General features: G+C 38.2%; 1 protein-coding gene across 2 annotated transcripts in view; it reads right to left on the bottom strand.

Annotated features, from left to right (window-relative positions):
• The window catches only part of RBMS3 (RNA binding motif single stranded interacting protein 3), a 705,920-nt gene that overhangs the window by 68,853 nt on the left and 616,106 nt on the right, over positions 1 to 20,961 (bottom strand). For both annotated transcript variants that reach the window (XM_036406615.2, XM_036406614.1), the window contains 3 exons: positions 12,230 to 12,276; positions 4,915 to 5,011; positions 2,343 to 2,393 (listed from right to left, as the gene is read on the bottom strand). In XM_036406615.2, the coding sequence (XP_036262508.2) occupies positions 2,343 to 2,393; positions 4,915 to 5,011; positions 12,230 to 12,276 (195 nt within the window). The remainder of the gene's footprint in view (positions 1 to 2,342; positions 2,394 to 4,914; positions 5,012 to 12,229; positions 12,277 to 20,961) is intronic.

Raw genomic sequence — 20,961 nt, 5'->3', positions numbered from 1 at the left:
TTAACCACCACTGTTTGAGCAATTCAAACTATGCTTTCTGTATGAGTTCATCTCTACTGACAAAGAATAATAGAGGCTTAACAAAATGTTCTCCTTCCTGGGGCAAGGGGAATGTAACATTTATCTGCAGTGGTGTCCAGGGGGACGTCACATGCTGCAATCAATCACCTCATAAAATATTATGAAGTAAAGTGGTGGCAATTTAGATAGTAGCCTGGAAAACTAGCTTATAAGAAGAAACACAAAGCTAACCAAATTGGAAAGTTCCCAGTTTCATCAGCTCACAGGATTACCAAAACTCATACCCTTAATTCTGCCAACTTTATTGTAATCTTTTCTTTTTTTTTTTTTTTTTTTTTTCTTTTAGTTATGGAGGTGCCTAGAATAGAGTCTATATATAGTTAGGCATGGAACTACAGAAACTTAAAATGAACACAGATTCTTTATTTTCTTTCAAAACAGACCATTAGTTCTGAAGTCTCATGAATTCTCTGTGTGGCAATACTCTGACAAGTTTTCAGACATTTCTAATAAAGAATTCATCTCTGAATGAAACCTGGGGAATGGTAGTTCTGCCTTTTTGGTTTTTATGCTTCCTTGGTACTAAATGCCTCATGTCCTCTTAAGAACATAATCTTTGGAAACATATGGGAAAAATCTGTCAGTGAAGAGTCCAGGATTGCTACAGAAAACATATGGAAGTGACCCACAACAGCAATGAGACTGGAACAGAAATGATAGACCACTTATCCACTGTCCCTCTGCTTTTCCATCTAGAATCACACTTCCCTTTTTTGACATGACTCTCTGGTTCACAGTGAACACCAATTTAACTCAGCATTTTGAGGGTGCTACTCACTATAAAAGACAAATTTTTCCTTCATGTCCTTACTAAGGGGTAAATACATTTAATTACTTCGTAATAATACCTCTACTAGCACTGCAAAAAAATGCTTTGCTCAATATTGTCAAATAAAACTCAAACACCCAAATACACAAAATCTGGGATTGGTAGAGTGCTTAGGTTTTTCTTTTAGAAAGGGAGTCTTTCTGCAAGGATTGGAACTTCTCTGGCTTCCACAAGTCTCATAACTCATCAAATGCACACATATAAGACTTCTTGTGGTATGCTATTAAATCCAAATATTTGAATACAGGACTGATGTTAACTGTGAATTTCAATACATTTCATCTCCCTACAAGGAATACAGCAACCGCTTTACTCCACTGAGTTGGAAAGTTCCCCCAGGATCTGCAGAGAGGTGCAGCAGCAGGAATTGGGTGCCCAGTCAGTCCCACACTATGCTCCCTGCCTTGTGAGAGAACTGAAGGACTTGCCTCCAGAGAGCTGAGGCGTGTGGAAAGGAGGCTGCAAATTGGGATGAGAGACTTTTGCAACTAAAAAGATATGTAGATATATCCATGTTGCTGTACAGCTAACTCATCAGAAGTTACACTACTGTGAAGTCAAAATATTTGAACAAAAATATAAAGAACAAACAATCCTAAGCTACAGACCTTCATTTTAATATTACTCCTCTTCTAAAAATCAATGTATTGATGATTATGTGGAGCATGCATTTCAATTTTGATTAATAGCACTGTCAAGTGGATCTATACCTGAGAAACTCAAAAAAGGTAGAAATGTAACTGAAGTGATCTGTCTATAGTGGAATTCAGTATGGTGTTTTCTCCTGATATATCGCTAATATTTAGGTAAAGAGCATCAAAACTCTTCTGTGAGGCAAACAAAAATCAGCTGCGCTAGTTCTAAAGAATGTTGATTAGAAACATAATGCAGCTTTAAGTAGTTATAAATTGATAAAGATGACAATTTACTTGGGGAAGAGGAGGAAAGAGTTGACTGGCCAAATCATAAAGCAGATTCAGATTTGTTAGAGACTCTCTAAGACAGTTGTGCTTCATCCTTTTCCACCACGTTGAAATGCATTACTGAGGCAGTGAGGATCCTTGATATAAACTGCACAGGGCGTTTTTGATGGATAAGCGTGTAAGGGAATGGTCACGTGTTGATCCTGGCAATTCAAAGTATGCAGGAATGTGGTTATCTTGCAGTCCCTGAAGCACAGCTTCAGAAGCAACGCTTCAGAACCTGTTACTCTCCTACAATCAATGCAATTAGATAACACATCTCCCATCCTCCCCTTTCCACTACGTCAAATGGTGCTCCTTAACGAAACAGAATCTTTACGGCAGAGGGCTCTTGTCTCAGGGAGCAGCTGGCTGCTCTTACATGACCCAGGACTTCAGTGTGGCCAGACAAGCAGAGCAAGGCTACAATGGAAGCACTTTTAGCCAGATAGAAGCAAGTATCCACTTACTGTTGGTTGCATAACATATGGCGGATGAGGCATCCATGAAGTACTCTGGACCTGCACATCAAATACTTTTAATTAGCATAGAAAAGTTTAAAAACTTAAAGATTTACTTGAAAATATTCTCTCTATTACAACTAAGGGTGCTAATTTTAAAAAAACACTTAAGTCCTATAATGCAACACAAAATTAATTTATGCTTCATAAAGTTATTGATAAAGGAAAAAGCTTTCAAATTTCATTTGATAATGTTTTCCACCAAAGGCAGAAGTCTGAGTGATTGCACCACTTCTGTGAATCACAACATTTTATCTCGTAAAGTAGCCTTCAATATTCCATGTTGTCCTCTTTTTTCATTTGCATTGTTTGCTTTCATCCATCAATATAATCATGAACATGTCATCCAACCGACAGTGCAGGAGACAGAAAATGTTCAAAGTTTATTTTCAAAAGTATCTGTATGAACTTTTAAAGGTATAACATTTTCAGAAATCCCAGAATGACTTGATCTGTTTCCAGTAAGAACTGCAGATCTAATTCAGAGTTTTTGAGAATTATTCTAATTGAAAGCTTTCATGGCAAAGCTGGCTTAAGAAGTCTGCCCCTCCAGGATCATTCTTAGCTTGAGCATCCTGGGGTCTGTTCCCACCAGAATTTCATATGCATGACCAAAGACTTTCTTTGTTATTCTGCCTTTTGACTGCCATGTAATATATTTCAAGGATATAACAATTTTACTTAGAATTAGACACATTATAGAGTGTTTGTATATTTGTTGTGGCACCTCTGAGCCATAACTACCTTTTGTGCTATGTGTGAATGTCCCACATACTATAGAATTTTGTATTTTAGTTTCCTTTTGCATCAGTCTGGACACCACAACACACAAGTACACAAAAGATGTAGCAGTGCTAGAGCCATCAGAGGACACCTCACTTGCTTTCCCAGAGATGGGTGTGCAGCACCTCAGACTGAGCATGACCAGGAATAACAAGGAGAAAGCTACAAGGTCCACTTCCGTAGATGCCTTGTGATTTTGTTAATGAAGAAAGTGTTGAGAATTAATTGTGTAACAGTGTGCTCCAACATTTGTATATGTTTATCAAAGTCTGTTTTTTGTAGAAAAGAAAGTTCAGTAAAACATCTTGAGAACCAAAACCAGCACACCCACATGTGAACACACCTCTACTACAACATTTTCTGCTAAAAAACACTAGAGCTGCCACAGCTTGCTGCTGCACATTGCTCTCACTCTTGCACCACTGCAGCTCCTTCACAGTGCTAGGGTAAATGTCTTTGGGCTTATATTGCAAACTATCTAAGGAAAATGATACAGGTTAAGAAAAAAAGAAAAAAAAAAAAAGAATGCTTTTGCTGCAAATGCATGAAACCACAAACTGATGCAATGGTTCAAACCTGAATGGGAAAAGGGGAGCAACTGTGGACTGTGGAGCAGTGATGAAAGTAAGTGGCTGGGGTGGCCTGAACTCAGTGGCCTGAATGGGAAGTAGTATGGCTCTTAAGCCAGCTTTGCTACTGAGAAAATTGTGTGTGGGCTGCACGCAATGCAGCATATATCTCTGGCATTGACTCTTCTTTGGCGCTGACATTACTGAAATTTACTGAATTTACCTCATCAAAACAACTTTTGTTTGGAAGGGCTACATAGCCATCTCAAATAAAATAACACAACGTTCAAAGAGAATTACAGGAATCATTTATCTTTGAAGACCAAGATTAAAGCAGTATCATATCATCTACAATCCCCTAGCCCCAACCAACCAACCCGAACATTAGGAACAGCCCACCATGCAGTTTGAAAGTTTGGGTAGCTTATTTCAGGTAAGACTCAGGGCTGGAAAAGCACTGATGGCACAGGAGACAAAAAACTAAAATTGGAAAATGTACAGTCAATGACCAGCTTCTGTGAAGTGGTAAGTTCCCAGACAATGGCTAATAATAAAAATATACAATCTGGTTTTGACTTCCATCTCAGAAAGACAAAACAAGATAATAATTTCCCAGTGGAGATCTGAGAGGGATATGCTGAAAAGAGAAATTCTGAACGACTTGGCATGTAGCAGACTAAAGAACGATTTGAGGACACTTATCCTCAAGTAATTTGCTTTGTCAGGGATTATTGGACAAAAATGAGTACTTTTAAAGGATGTAGTCACTGGAAAAAATATAGTTGGTCAAAGTATAATGCAGTCAACATAAATTATGAAAAAGAAACACTTAAAAAAATTTGGCTAATGAAGGGGAGCCAAAACAAGGAAACGGTTCAATAAGAATTATAAGCTTCTGGTGTTGTCAATTGGAAATTAAGCAAAATGTTGTTTATCAGAGAAGCTGATTGAAATTAAGAATTACAGTGGCTTTCACTACTGCTGTAAAGAATGCAGGAAACACTTAAAACTACCCAATGATACCTGAATATTACTGGAGAGCCCTTTGTTTCAAGAGTGACTCAAGAGTGCAAGCACTCACAGTTTTCTGTGGTATACACTCAACCTTCATCCACATCCAAAACATTGTTAACTGGGAAACACAGTAGACAAGAGCATATCTGACGTACCTGATATGTAGAGACAGGGGAAGCAGCAATGAATGGCGTGATTGATGTCTGTGGAATCATGCGGTTTGTTGGAATACTGTACGGTGAGGAATAAAATCTGCAAAGAACAAAGGCAAGAGGTTTTTGAACCTTTTGACTACTTAGGCTCTGACTAAATAATTCACTGCCTCCTGGGCAAAGACAAAAAGAGTCTACCCAGGTAATTATGTCCATCTATTTCCAAAACCACAATAAAAAAGATGTGATGGCTCCATTGAGCAGATCTTGAAAATGGAAAGGAGGAGGAATATTTACACAAAGCATATTTTTTTTCAGTTCAACTAGCACAGATACAGAACTTCACAATACAAGAAGCAATTATCTGAGATGCAAAGACAGCTGATTTTCCAGGGCGCTAGCTAGTGAAAGGAAATTTCTTACACAACATAGAAGACAACATTACTGATTTCGTTTTTACAGAGGTTACTGTTTTCTTTTCATATCCTAGTGCTTCAGTGCTGAGAATAACATATTCTATATACATGCCTGAATTATTTTATTAAGGGGAGGCTACAAAAACTCTGGCTGAAATTTTTGTACTCATCTATGCAGAGAGCAAAACCCCCTTTTTCTGATGAAATGTATCAGGAATTATGAGGCTAAATGCCCCAGGCAGCACTAAAAATCTCAGATTTAGTCGGTTTTATTTCCACTGTTGCATGCTATGAACAGAACCTACACCATCTCTTGCCTGATGGTAATAAATGTTATATTCTTTCTCCTTCCCTGTGCGTTAATGATTATTGATAAAATTATCACTTGGAAAATATCATCACTACTGCTGGATTGTGTTAGTACTTAATATGTGTATGCTTGTATAGATTTTTGCATTTGACCTTTTTGCAGTTTTAACTGTAAGCCAGAACAATAAAATTGCTTAAAAAAGAATGTTTGTGGTTTTACTGATGTCTAAATGCCTGTATTTTAGACTCTGAGAGAAACACTCACATGCAGTGTTCTTTTGTACAATTTAAATCTCATGTAAATCTTTCTCATATAGGATGCACGAGTAAGTAACAGAAGATTCTGCACAGTGAAGTGAATTGCATTCCCTCTCTTTCTATATTTTTCCCCTCCCTACTCTGAGGCAATCAACAGTAGCTTTCCATGAGAGCTATGCAGAAAAAAAAAAATCATTACTGGTGTTTAAACAAGTGCTCTATTTCCTGATCGCCCTGGCATCACAGATTTAGTACTAATCAGTCTAGTTCAGACTGGATGCATTCATTCTGGATGCAGGCTCAAATAACTACCGACTTCAACCAATAGCCTTGGAAAAACAGGCTGCTCTCTTTGAACATTGGGCGGAAACATTCAAAGTTAGGAGGGGAGAGAGGGAGACAGAGAAGCAATCATTTGTTCTTCCTATTCCAAATCAGATTTTAAAATGCCAAAAGCAGCAGGTGGCATCTGAGCGATTTTTTGTTTAATAGAAATATAATGCTATTTTAGGACCATTTATCAGCCCTCACAATGCTCGTACAGAGACTATTTTAAAATTGTGCCTTTGCCCAATTTTATATATATCCTATTATGAGAACTTAGAGGCAATTGTATCCCCATGCTTGTACCAAATATTAGCTTCACACAACATCGAGGGAGAAGGGATTTTTATACCACTAGGCAGAGTCATCTATGGCACTAGCATGTTGCATATTATCTAACCCCTTTTACAGGGGTCTTCTCCCAGATCAATGTTAGCCAGAAATCACTTGGGCTATGCTCTTGCTAAGTGGATCAACCAAAAAATGTTGTGTGCAGCAAATGAAGATAGTCAATGGCAGACTCACAGAATTTAGTCTATGGGTAAAATGTGTAATATATAGAAATATATATAAATCTTTTAAACTAAAAAATAATATAAAACAAAAATCTTTTGAGAAAACCATACATTTTTGTTTATTCTTTTCTCATTCTGTTCATAAACCTGGCATTGATGCTGGGCTCATACCCTTAACCACGTATGAACCACTTGGACAAAGACAAGTACAGGGAAGAAATAACTTTCCATTTGGGAACAGTGCTGACTCTTTGGAATAAACTCTCCAATAAATCCCAGCAAATATTAACAAATTTACAGAAAATGTGTGCTAAGCCAAGAATTTGACAGACAGCTTGCCATTTCAGTTTCAGCTTAGAGATGCATTTATCTGAATAGTACACAAGCCTGTAGAATATATACTACAGTAATGTGGAAAATACAGCCCTTCTCACAGCCCTGCCAATACCATTTATCTGTCAACATTTGGAATGCTCTCAAATAAAGATCAAATAAAACATACCACCAGGACATTCAGCTGTATTGGGAAAATTCCTGCACAATGGCATTAAAGAAGAGAAAGGAAGAAACTCTGATGCTGCAAATGACAGTGCAGGAAAATCCAGTTCATATATTTCAATTTTAATAATAATAATAATAATAATAATAATAATAATAATAATAATAATAATAATAATAATAATAATAATAATAATAATAATAATAATAATAATAATAAAAGATCAAGTGTTACAATCTCAGCCACTGCAACAGGCTGCAAAGAAATTATTTTGCAGTCAGGAATTTCTTACATCAAGAGACAAAGGCTTGTCTTCTTTCCTCAGGGCCAATTGTGGCCAAAAGGATCTAATAGTAAAGGATGTGGATGTCTCTGCCATATGTGAAGAACAGTGGTCTGGTGAGGATCGAGGTCTCCTTGCTAGGGATGGACTCAAGCAGAGCCACCCTGAGGTATGGGATGCTCAACCTACCACACTGCTGGAGTCATTTGCTGCCAGGGCAGGGCTCATTGACAAAGAGGGCTCAACATGCCCTCACCCACGGGACACTGAGGCATCTCTCTAAATTCTCTTTACATACAAATGGGCTATTATCCTCATATATAACTGGCATAAGTGGCATGCCTGGGATCTAATAAGAGACAAGGGGAACAAAAACACAAAAGTGGACTGTTCTGGCACAAACACTACAGCAAGACAACAAGATTTGCAGCTGAGGACCTTCCTATGTTCAGTCTTAGGCTTTGCCTTCTTTTTTTTCTTTAGGCTTAGGGAGAGGTGAAATGAGGTGGAGGATGTATGTTTTAAGTTCATTCAAGGGAATACAGATTCTCAGTCATCAGAATATCTACATCAAAAAAAGGAGTGGAAAGAGATATGAATTATACTGGCTTTGATTTGTCTTAAATATATTAAATTATGCCTCCAAGTTTCCTGGCATTAAAATGCACAGTGTATCTAGTACAGTGTACTAGGTATCATGAGAGCTGTAGGCTTTGTGGTGTAGTTGACCTGTGAGCTCTAAGGAGAGCTTTCCAGAAGGCTCAGCTGAATTTTCTGCAGATGCAGTTTGCATCCTTACATTGATCTGAGCAGTTTTTTGCAGGTGCAAGACAATGTCCCTGCTCCTCAGTTGCAGTTGCAATGCTAGGAGCACAAGCATGCAGGTGGCAAGGGCAAGGCAAAATGGACGTCACCCTTGTGTTAAAAATAGACTTTTTCAGCATGCCTAGATTCCATAAGCAAAGGAGAAACTCATCACTAGTAGGCAAAAAGATGCTCCTGGAAGTTCTTGAAGAGGGGTTATTATAAGAGGCTGAAAAGAACACATTTCTAAGCAATGTTACAAAGAAGCAAATTTCCGGTACTTCATCAGGCACACAGAGACAGTGCTTTAACAACAGTTTCTGTTGCTTAACAGACAAAGCACATACTCCTCTGCTACACCAACACTCCCTTTGCATTTGGGGACTGCATTATCTGCAGTGTCTGGTCACTACTTCCCTGCCAAAAAGCGGGAAAAAAAAATCCATATGGTTCCCATTCTATTGGGGAATGTGCAAGCTTCCAGACAGAATCTGCACAAGAGCAAGATCCTATTTGCACTGCAATAAACACCATTTGCTCATGCCTCGTGCCTGTGGGCAGTACTGAAAAAGTTAGATTCATAAATAGCATCCTGGGGCTCACATAATGTAAGAATATTACCAAGCATTATCAAGGCAGCAATTTTCTGTTGCAACAAGGCCCACAGTCAGATGTTGGAGTTGGAAAAGACCTATCTGAATATTGAGCCCATTGGCCAGCAAATGCACAAAATTGTCCCCCAGATATGAGGCACTGAACTGATAAAGCACATCGCAATCTAGTCAAATGGCCAGGAGGACTCCAGCCTCAGGAACATTCTAAATGAGCTTCCTTACAGTGCAAGTACAAGAGCTCTATCCTGCTCCTTGTATGAGTGCATAAAACTACTAAAACAATGTTAATGCCACAAATTGAAAAATCAATAGCATATTACAACAGGCACACTACTGCTCCCCAAAATAAAACCTGAGTACCTTTATAAACACAATTCAGAAAAGGCTTATTATAAAACAAAAAAAAGGCAAAGTGGTTGCCAAGTGAAAAGATCTTATCTACTGAAGTGTGTGCTTACCATATCCTCGGTACCTCATACTGCAATGCTATGGTACACTATGGGCTGGATTCTCCACTCCATTATACCAGTTTTATGCTGATGTAACTCCACTGGATGCTTAAACAGAGCTACACAGGCATAAAAACAATATAATGAAATGGAGAATCAAGCTTTACAATGTAATAGACTCAGAAGAAAATCATCTATTTCTTAGAAGAGGAAAAAAATCATAGTCATTTTTAGTGAGAGCTTCTCTCACACTCTGTTTTATTTCTGCTGTACATTTTCAAGGCAAATATGCAGTTATATGGTAATAAAAGTGATAGTACGACACCATGAACAATAAGAACCTACCTTTTCATCTGGAAACAAGAGTCCAGATGCTTCCCTGAGGTTTGGTTATGGCCCAACTCAAAACCTAATATAATCCACACTTCCTAAGGAACTGTGAATTTTAAATACCACCCCATGACATCTGCTGCAGAGACATGGTTCTCTAGTAGGCTTCCATCCTCCACATAATCCTGTGTGGATTTAGCAATTTAGATGCATCCAAATGCATCTATCAACCCTATAAAGAACTCTAGTAAATGTCAGCATGGGCAGTTAATCTTTCTTTTTAAATTTTGGTGATTTGTAACTCTTCTGAATCATCACCTTGACTTGGTATCTTTACATTTCTCATCCCCAGACTCAGTTCACTACATTCTGCACTGGTGACCCCAGCTGAATGCTACAAGGAGAAGACCTTTGTTTTAGGGATCTTTCAGTGACATTGCTCCATGCAAACCTTAGTGGCTCGGCCCACATTACAGCCAAATATTCTGCAGCCTTTTAAGCACAGGGTGGGTGTGCCACACTGCCCTCCCATGAGGAAGATGCCCCTTTGCTGAGTTAACCTGTTACTTCACAGAGCTTAAGAGCCTTTAAGTCTCTTTCCCCATGGCCACACACCAATGCCTGTGTCTTGTGTCAGCGAGCAACAGATCAAATGTACACATTTCACAAGCAAAACATCAAGGTGCTCCCAGACTTTATTAAAATAAAACTCCTGAGCTAGATTTTCACTGTACTTGCAAGTAAAGAGGCTTATGAAAAACAGAAAAAACTTAAAACCACAGGATATGTAGAGATTACTGTGTGAATGTCTGGGGAGATAAAAAAATCCTGTTGGACCAAAAAGGTCCTGGTGATCTTCATGATACTGCACACAATCAAGATCTCACCACAAGAGCATTTTGAATGATGGTTTAGTCCTGATAAAACTGAAAATATTTTGACACTTTAGAAAAAAGACATATGTCAAAGTAATAATTAATTGTCACTCTTAGAGAGATATCTGGTACTGGAATTTAATTTATTTCTTGCCTTAAAAATAAAAGATTTAAAAAACTGCAGAACTGAAATTCTCCATTGGGTACAATTTCTTTACCCGTGATCAGTGACAGCATGTTCAAGCAATCGAATGACCAAACCACCTGAGCAGCCTGAATACCATAGGTGTTCTTTGATATAAATAATGTCTGATTCTGAGATAACTTTCATAACTTCAAAAGAATTCTTCTTGAATTAAAATCATATTAGTCTCAATGGGTCATTCAAACTATGGTTTCCAAAACACTCACACAATTGACATGCAGGAACTTAAATGAAAAAAAAAAAAGCCAGCTGTCCACATGAAACACTGGTGTACTGTGAACCAGTGATGTTTTTATTTATAGATTATAATGTTTTAGCAGCTGAAAAGTATGACAATAGAGAAGAATAACTCATGTGGAGGTCAGTACAGGAAAATAGAAGCAGAGAATTCTGAAATCACAATTACAAACAAGCTCTTTATTCTTCTGAGTTTGGTCTCTTTCTCCACAACACAGGAATATCACAAGTCCTACAAAATTACTCCTTATAAAGGAAAATTAAGCAAAATAGACTAACTATTACTATTGATTTTTTAAACTACTGGGAATGTTAGGGTTTTTTTCCTTCAACTAGCAGTGCACTAACAAATATTTAACAAATAAACCCATTCTTATCTATATCAATAAATTCATCCCTTCAGCTGGAGAACACAGGTGAGAGTATGCGTGGCATTTGATAATCATCTCATGCATCTCTCTGATCAGAGAGTGACTGTCAAAGAGTTCAGGGATGAACTTCCTGCCTCTTTTCAAATTGTTGTTAACCTAGCTGAAAAGAGAGCTAAATAAAGAGGATATGTTTTTCTAGTTTATGAAATAATTGGAAAAGTAATCGTGCAGGTAAATAATATGGTGATGTAATTTCACTGCTTGGTTTGAGAAAAAATTGCAATTCCTTGTGTCAACAAATGGTAGCTGAGAAATAAAGAAGAGTGTTGCTCAGAATATTACCCTTAAATCCCATCTGCTTACACACTAATTTAAGGCTTTCTCCCTATCTGGCATTTTTATTCAGACAATGACATGGAAGGCAGCCAGCCTGCAGAAAGAACCCCAGATGAAGTAACAGCTCTATTATTCAAAATACGTTGGAATCTTCAGTGATTATTTTAACAAAAGCCAAGTCAGTAAAGGGAAACTTTACTGGTTTCCACTTCATGACAGAGAGAGATTAAAAAGACATCTACTAACACTTGCCAAATAGAGATGGAAACTATTAGAAAAAACAACTTCCCATTCAAATGGATATTGCAAACAAGAAGGCATAAAAAGAAAAGGAAAACTAAAGAAGAACTTGACAATATAGCATTATATGCTTCAGAAAAAAAATATGACCGAGTGGATTTTCTTTTCAAAAAGTTTCACTGCAGAAAGAGAAAACAGAAGATGACATTCAAACTAATTTTACAAAAGACATAAGAAAACATGCATTTCTTACCCATTCTGTATAGCAGCTGTTGGATCATAAGTCAAAGCCATGCCAGCCTGCACATAGTTAGGGAAGAAAAACAGATTTTTACTATTACTGAAGGAAAAGGGGAAAAAGAAGAAAAAAAAAAAAGACATGAAACATATTCAAAGCCAATATGAATAAAAACAGTATGCAACTTAAATAGAAATCTAAATTCTCAAGGGAAGCTCAGATGGCCAAAAGCAGCATGGACAGATTGGGTACCTCCCCAGCCTGAGAGATCACTGAGAAACAGATCTGTTCAGTCTGTTGGTTGCCATCTTTCCACAACATTCAGGGAAAATGGTGGGGGTTTTTTGCACCAGTATCAATTAATAACTCCACTGAAATTAATGACTTTACAGCTGATTATTCACTATAACAAGACAGGCTCAAATCCTGCTGCTGCCTGTGAGATGGGTGGTTGGGAAATATTCCAAAGCCAACTTCATGAGACCTTCACAGGGAGGAGTCTCATCTTTTCTACAAAGGTCACACCCCTACAGTTCCTGTGAGGTGTAACTCGTAGTTAAGAGTCAATTCATTACCATGAGACAAGAAACAAAAAATGGGCTGTGAAGCAGAAAAGCTTGAGCTTTCAAACAAAGCTTTTAAAATACTTCAGAGGTCTGGACAGCAAAAGAATTTGTTAATGTGTTACACAGAGCTTTTCAACTGCCATTTGCCACCAGGCAGACCGTGACCTGTTCAAAAGGATTTGGCAGTGTCCAAACATTGTCCAGCTAACAACTGTCATCCCTGCCACCGTTAGCAGACATATCCACAGGTACCACAGGAAAGGCAGAGAGAGAGCAGGGCTGCAGACAGTATTAAGCACTCTACCTTATGCTCCAACATAGCAGTCAAGGTCATGCAGGAAAGACCTTTTTTCCCCCCAGCATTTACTTAAAGACATGGAACTGACAATCTCTCCTCCCATATACTGCATTTGCTTTGACTTTTTGCCTTCCTTATCGATTTTTATCCCTCCCTTTGTGAAATGCTTTCCAGTGTAAGACTACCAAGAGATGAGAAGTTGTCCTTTGTGCAGGGTAAGAAGCACAACGGAGAGAAACTCAATTGCTCAAGGTACTGCTCTCTCCTTGTGGGAGCAGCTGAAAAAACACCACAGCACCATCCCACCCCAAGACACTGTATTCCTCCTCATTTTTCATACATTTCCTATGCTTGTTGCCTGAGACAGGCAGCATTTTCTTCAAGGACAGATGCTTTACCAACCACGTGGCATGGTCTGTGCTCCTGCTGGGAGCTTTTTGTGCCCCTAAAGCCATCTACCAAAGCACTTCTGAATAATGGCACCTGCCCCCTTCCAGATGGCTGCACAGACAGGTCAGGAAAGCGCCTGGGCTTGGCTGGTTCCCAGGCAGGCAGGTGAGCAGCCAGGGTAAATGCACTGGTGACGAGCCGGCAGAGAGTGGGCAGCACTCCTGGAAGAGGTGGGTTAGCCCAGCAGCTGCAAACTGGTCTAAGAGGAGGTGGTCCAAATTTCCAGAGGCCAAAAATAATTTCTGATGTGAAAGGCCAGGTTTCATGCTACTTTGTGCTGCCAAAAAAAGGCTCGTGTCCTTATTAAATTTGTATATTTCTCTCATTATTCTTTTAAGCAGATGCTAGGGCAAATGTTTTGCTTTATGAAAATGCCACTGTTTTAATAAAATATGTAGTCTCTCCCAAGCAAAGGATAATTCAGGAGACTAAGTCCAAGTACATGTGGCTATTTTTGAAAGAAGTATTGATTTAATACAAAAAGAAATAAAATGGCTATTTCTGCAAGTTTTAAATGTCAGAGACCTGAATTTAGGGAGACTCGAACCACTAATGATTTTGATGTAAAAAATAAATTAGCTCAGAAAATCGTAATCCCTTACTTGGTTTTATATTCTTATGTCTTATGCATGCTCAGCACATTATACCGTTTAGTAAGGTTGCATTGATTACTAAAGGAAATGTAGAAATTTCCAAACAAAAGAGAAAAAAAACCTTTTTGGCTGTAATATATTTTTGAGGAAACATACTGTCTTGTTTTCCTTTCTCTTTTCAACATGTATAAAATTTGTCATTGCTTTCTTTTTGTATTCCTGCACTGGTGAAGACAACTTAAATATTACGTACAAGCCCTAGAGGGACAGAAAAATTATTTCTAACTTTTTTTTTAAATATTCCTTAAAATAATTTAAGATGTTCTCTTTAAATTGAGGTGTTTACAGTTTACCTCTCATCTCATGTCTACTCAGACTAACAAAAAAAATTATAATTTCTTGGGAAAGGACAAATCCAAGTTTTCTAAATTAAGGAATTTCTAGATCTAGTTGTCCTTAGAGTTGCTGGATCAGGGCTCACTATATCCTGCAGCCTGCATTAGTGACTGGGGGATAAAATGCAACAAAGTAGGTGGGTCTAGGAGGAAAAGTGAAAATAAACTACTGGTCTTATTTTAGTTTCTTTGACATAAATAAGAATGAAGGTGCAGGAATGAAAACCTACAGCAGCTTTTTCACTTGCTGTCCACGTGAGACCTGCAAACATGTTTGTGCCACTTTCATTTACTTTTCTCATGGATATTTGAGCACTTGGTCAAGTGGCATGGACACTCAGCTCACCCTCCAATCCCATCCCAGACTTGTGTGTGGGTCCATGCAGACAAACTGCACAAACTCAGTTCTCTATATTGGTATTAAGAGCAGGGGACACAGCTGTGATCCTGAAAAGTACAAAATATGATAGGCTAGACATTCCTCTCCTCTTTATCCACATCCCATTTCCATACTGCAGGGAGACAGATTACACAAATCTGTTCAAGTACTTCAGCAGTGACCACTATAAATATCACCATCACATTTACCAGTAAATGAAAAGTCTCACATTGGACAAATAGGACACAGCGTGTGGCCATGTGTGCATATGGTAACCACCTACAGCTGGCCCAGTAACATTGCTAATATCCCCCGTTGCTGCATAGCCTTAAACAGCTGCTATTTCAAATAGCTGCTAACACAGGACTATTTACTTCTTTCTCATCAAGTTGTATAATTTCTCCCCACAAAATTATGCTGGCTGGAAGCCCAGGAGTGGCAACACTTAGCCTGGACCGGTCAAAGATTTATGGTCTGAAGCATCCTCATTCATTGGGAATAGAAACTGATGAGCAATAATAACTTAGTGGAAAATTGTCTGAACTTTCCTCCATAGCAGAAAAACAGAAATTCCAAAAATACCAAATGCAGAATATTAGAATTGGCCTCAGACTTCTGTGTGAGAGCTATATTCAATTCTGTTAAAATCAGAATTGAATATAGCCATCATAGTGCTAATACAGGCTGAACTACACCAAGCACTGGCTGATGCCCCTATAGCAGCCCTCTGCTGTGCTGAGAGTGTTTTCTTCTGGGCCTTTACACCCACTGGTTTGCTCATGTCTCAGTAGAAGGAGAGGGTCTTATTCTTTCTTCTCATAGTGACACTTCCTGATAAAATGGCACCAGAGGGAGTGGCACTGATGATGGAATGCTACTTTAGGAAAGTATTTGTCAGATAAATCTTCTATTAAGGAACAACTGAACCACATAATTTTCATGCCACTCATCCAGATAATGGACCTAGACTCAGCTACTGAAGGAAAAAAACACTAATAGAAATAAAGGTCATTCCTAATGAATGCTGGTCTGTTCAGAAAGTCAGGTGACAAAGAAATTAATTCAGCTTGTTAAAAAGATTGATTTAAAAAAATATTACTTAAACCATATGAGTCTATTTATCTCTTATTTTTATCAAAGTGTCTGAACTTAAAGGACATGTGAAAAGAATGAAAGTTTTCGTTACTTTTTGCTGCAGTTTTCTAATTGTTGACATCAGTGAAAGAGATTCTAAGAACAAGAGATTCAGTCTGCACCTGTCTTTAAATTTAAGCTCTTTCATTCAATAGAGAGCAGGAAATATCAAAAAGCATCTGGAAAACAAGGGTTTCCTCAGGAAGTTTGAAGGCCTTTTGTTCAACACTTTACTGTGAAAATTTTTCCATGGGCAAAGACAATATGTTCTGATTCTGGTTTGATTTTTTTTTCCCTCTTTTTTATGACTTGAACATAAGAGATCTGATCTTCAATATCATGTGAAATGAAGTGGGTTTATTATTTCTCTACCCAATCCCTGTGATGTCTCACAAGAAAAAACTTAGCAGCGCAATATCTGTCTTCCAGCAAACATAAATACCTACAAATGACCAATTTCTTCTGTGCATCTTCAGTCCAGCCCAGCATCTTCTGTGTTGCTGGGAAGCTGCTTTCATGCACAACTTCACCATCATATCCCCATATCTACTCTCAGTGTACATGTCTTTCCAACACTGTGCAAAAATTCACAATATCAACCTGGTGAGACTTCCACATCATCTCCTCAAACCTGCCCTGGCCAGCCCCTGCCTAGTGCTGGAACACCTCTGCCAGGGCAGGCTGCTGCCACTGCAGGACCTTGGGCTCTGGAGGAGGCCACAGGCCATTGGAAAAAATGGAGAGGCCTGGAAATTAAAAAGGGGTAAAATCCATGGATGTGGTGGGCTTTCCAAGCAGAAGCCGCCCTGGATTTCTCCTCCTTAAGGTGAGATTTGGAAAGGGAAGGTTGTACACTTGCACTTAAGGGATTTCAGTGGTGAACTGATGTGGGAGTTAGACTAAAAGATAACTCTGTCCTCCCAATCTCCACTGACTCAGAGCTTCAGCCTTTCCCACTGCAGGACTGCCATCCCAGGGTGTACTCTTGGCTACTGCAGTGGAATCAATTGAAATTTCAACACTCAGATTCCTATACTTGCTTCTTTTCCATCACTAATATCTGCCAGGCATCACAACACAATGATCTCTTGTGCCCTGACAGAAGCTGCCCTTATTGAAATGCTTTGAAGAAAGAAGAGAGTAGGGAAAAGAAATCATCAACCCAGATGAGATTAATGCAAAATACTGATTTTATAAAATAAGTTCAGTCACCAGTAAAGTTAACTTGGCAGAATTCCTTTCTCTGATTATTTAAACAGTTCTGACAGAAATATTCAACATTATTAGAAAGACTTCTGAATTTAATTGTGAATAACTGCCCCCACATTTCCTTTTTAGAGAAGGAGAAATCTAGAATATAAATGTGGCACCTCTTAGTCTAGATGCATATGAAAGGAATGGAGCATTTCCCAGTGATGTGTGCTCCTTAAGAAGCTGTAGATTCTGAGGGGAAAAGTATTGTGGAGAGAGGAAAATATACACTATTGTTGTTAAACTTGGGAAGTGATTCATGAACCTCAGAACATCAGAGACTGCTCTGATAAACACAATAACAAGTTCAGATACCCAAATGAATGACAAGAAACCCTTTTGTCCTACAGAACTGGAATGGAAGTCTGACATACACAGCTTCTGTTCTTGAGATTGAGTCACTTTCTTCTCTCTTCAACTCATCTATTAGTTAAAATACAAGTGCCGAAGACTACAGAATTGAAAAAAAAAAACCCCAAAACAAAACCAAAAGAGAACATATATAATATAACACAATTATTCTGTTTCCACAGCCACTCAACACATTCCACCATGTCATCTTCAGGTCTACACATGATCTGCTTTTGGGGATCTGGTATCCCCATTCTGCCATGAGTGTGATCCAGTACCAGCTGTGTATTACACTCACATTTGCACATTAGATGTGTGTGCTGCAGTGAGTTGGGAAGAATTCTAGGGGTGGCTGGCAGCACTCCTGATATCTGTTGGGGATACAACAGAAAAAGGTATGTCCTTTCCCTGTTTCCAACATTTGATTATTCTGCCTAAGAAAACACTGTTTTAGCAGCAGAATTTGGAGGAGAACCCAATTGCAGGAAAATCTCCAGGGCAAATGGCATGACATTTTTCACCAGAGAAGGAAATTCAAAGCTAAAATGAAAACAAAGAAAACTGATCTCTAAGGACAGGTACATTGCTGATTCTATTTTAACCAAACCATGGCCCTTTTAAAATCCTGATTGCATTGACAGTGATTTCATATAGGCTATTGGTTTAAAATATTTCTGTGTACTTTTCAAATATTTCTATCTACTTTATAAGTTCAAAATCCTGAGTAAGTTCAAAACTGATTTTTGGTATTTGAGCCACTGAGGCATCTTTTCAAAATGTTGCCCACAGCAACAGCACCTTGGGTCATTATTCTAGATCTTTTCACCTACTGGTCAGTTATCTTTTGCCCTTCTCTTTCTCCCTCTGGAGAGAGGGCTTCTTTTCAGGTTCAATGCCTCTCTCTTTTAAACTGACCTTTTGTTGAAAATAAGCATGCAAAGTGCCAATGTTTAATTACAGGCATGCTAAATATATATAGTAAATGTCTTTGTGGGTTGTTTACATATGAGGGTACTAGTGCTTATCTCAACAGAACTGGGAATTGACTCTCACAGCAAAGAAAAGTTTATACTTGTCTAGGTATAAGAAAAGTTACTTGTCTAGACATTCAGGATTACAGAATACAACTAAGTAGTACCTATCTCCTTGGAAGCATAAAAAAAATTCCATGCCTGACTTATAAATAGGCCTGGAATAGAACTACTAATTATTTCTAAATGCATCTGCTGGTAAAGAAGAGACCATTGGCACCAGGATCAATTGCTTCAGCCCTTCACTGGTACTGACTTTACAAAAAATTTGGCAAGTGTCTTACCTATTGTATGTTTTTCTCTCTAAACTGCTGTTTACATTAGGCAAAGTTGTAATGAATAGTGGACAAAAAGAGAAACTGTTACAAAAGCAACATTCCCAAGCTACCACGTAATTTTATTTTTTAAGAAAGAATTAAAAACTTGCTTAATTCTTTGGATATTCCATGAACTGAGCTTGAACGAAAATAAAGTAGAAAAGAGTACGGAAGAAGAGAAGAAGGGGAAGGAAAGGAAGGTAACCTATTGGCTCTTTAGAAATAAAAAATGCAACTTAGATTATGGAAGCAAAAAAGCAATCAATGGAAGAATTATTAGTGACAATTATTGAGTATCATTACAGACATCAGACCAAATTCAATGTCAATTATTGAATATCATTATAGACATCAGACCAAATTCAATGCATTCAATGCTGCATTTCACTGTTGTGATACATGCAACAATACTGTAAGGGTGGTACTCTCTTACAAGACAATGCAGCTATTTAAATAGAACAAATTTTACAGAAACTTGCAAATGAAATATCAAAGAGTCCAAGATACTGTGACCATTAAAAAAACCTTAATCACATTGGGCTGACTAGATGTAGAAAAGCTACAATTTCTAGAAAACAGTAATAAACTGTAGGCAGAATTCTCCCTGTCTACCACATAATTTTCAAATAAATCTGCTCTTAAATATATGTATCAAAAGACTTTATTTCTGAATAACCAAAACAAGGTTTCATTAAATCTGCAATAGAAGATTATGTTGCAAAATTTATGTTGCGCTTTTTAATCCAATCTGATCTCAATTTGTGACTACACTTGTTCCCTGGGTGCATTTTTGACTAAAACATTTTTGGAGATTTATGTCACCCACTTCTCGACTTGTCAATTGCAATTTAAAGGCAAATTGAATCAAATATTTTACAGACAGAATTTGAATATGATTATCCTCTATCACCACCTCAATATAATCTTGACAGGTTAAGTTGCAAAACAGAGTGCTTAATTAAATCAGTGTGAGGAGAAGCTAGCCCAAAAAAGAAATGACTGAACTTTGTGCAGAAATTATGTCAGTTGCTGGGTCAGAATTTCACTGCAAATATTTCCAACACTTGCAGGTTTCACTGTACATTTATTGCACCTGTCTATTAGATGCCTAATTTGACAGCCTTATATAAAGCCATCACTAATATAACCTCTCAGCTCTGTAGTCCAAAACTGGTCAACCATCACAAACACTCAGTTAAATGTCTCAGCAAATCTGCTGAACATTTCCTGAGACTCCAAACAAGAGTGTAAGGGTAAGGACTAGAAAGCACTACTCAAGATCTGCCATTCTTCCCTGGTTACAGTTGGCCAAATAACCAAGCACAAAACCCACCCCCCGCCACCGACCTCCCAAAAATCCCAAGAGAAATTCAGTGTATTGCTAAATATTTGATTTAAAAGGGCAGGCAATTTAACAGCCAATTATGTATGGTTATGAAGCAATCTACAAAGATGTAAAATAGGAATTTCTACTGCATTCTGCAGCATAACCTGACAACTTCACAAAAAAACAGGAGAAATCCTATCTTATAAAATTCCATAGAAACTCTTCATAAAAGAGAGCAAAACCTCTGAGAACAGCATGACTACAGCAAACCTGCTCCTCCTCACTAAATCTCCTGCCATTCCCTCCCTGCAGCAGAGTACTGGCAGAGCTCAAGTCTGAGGCCAGTGACAGAACTGTTGCTGTCATTTCTCTGGGATCTGCTCTTCCAAGAAATAATCCTTTTGCACGCTTAGTGCTAAGGCTGGTTAAACCTCAGATGTTTTAGAAATGCCCTTCACTAAAGTGTTCATGAATGCAAAGGCTTATCTGAACAATAGCCAAAATACATCTTGGTCTAGATACCACAGGATTTGGCCAGGGTGGGAACACTAAGGGAGTAATCTCTTGGATGCTGTTTCAATACTTTTCTTTGGGGAAGAAACCAAGTAAGAGCAGAGGTGAAGGGAATATTTCCAGATCCCATCTGTCATCAGAA

Source organism: Molothrus ater, chromosome 1 (genome assembly GCF_012460135.2).
Source record: "Molothrus ater isolate BHLD 08-10-18 breed brown headed cowbird chromosome 1, BPBGC_Mater_1.1, whole genome shotgun sequence".
Lineage (NCBI taxonomy): Eukaryota > Metazoa > Chordata > Aves > Passeriformes > Icteridae > Molothrus > Molothrus ater.
This window is presented reverse-complemented; position numbering and strand designations above follow the sequence as displayed.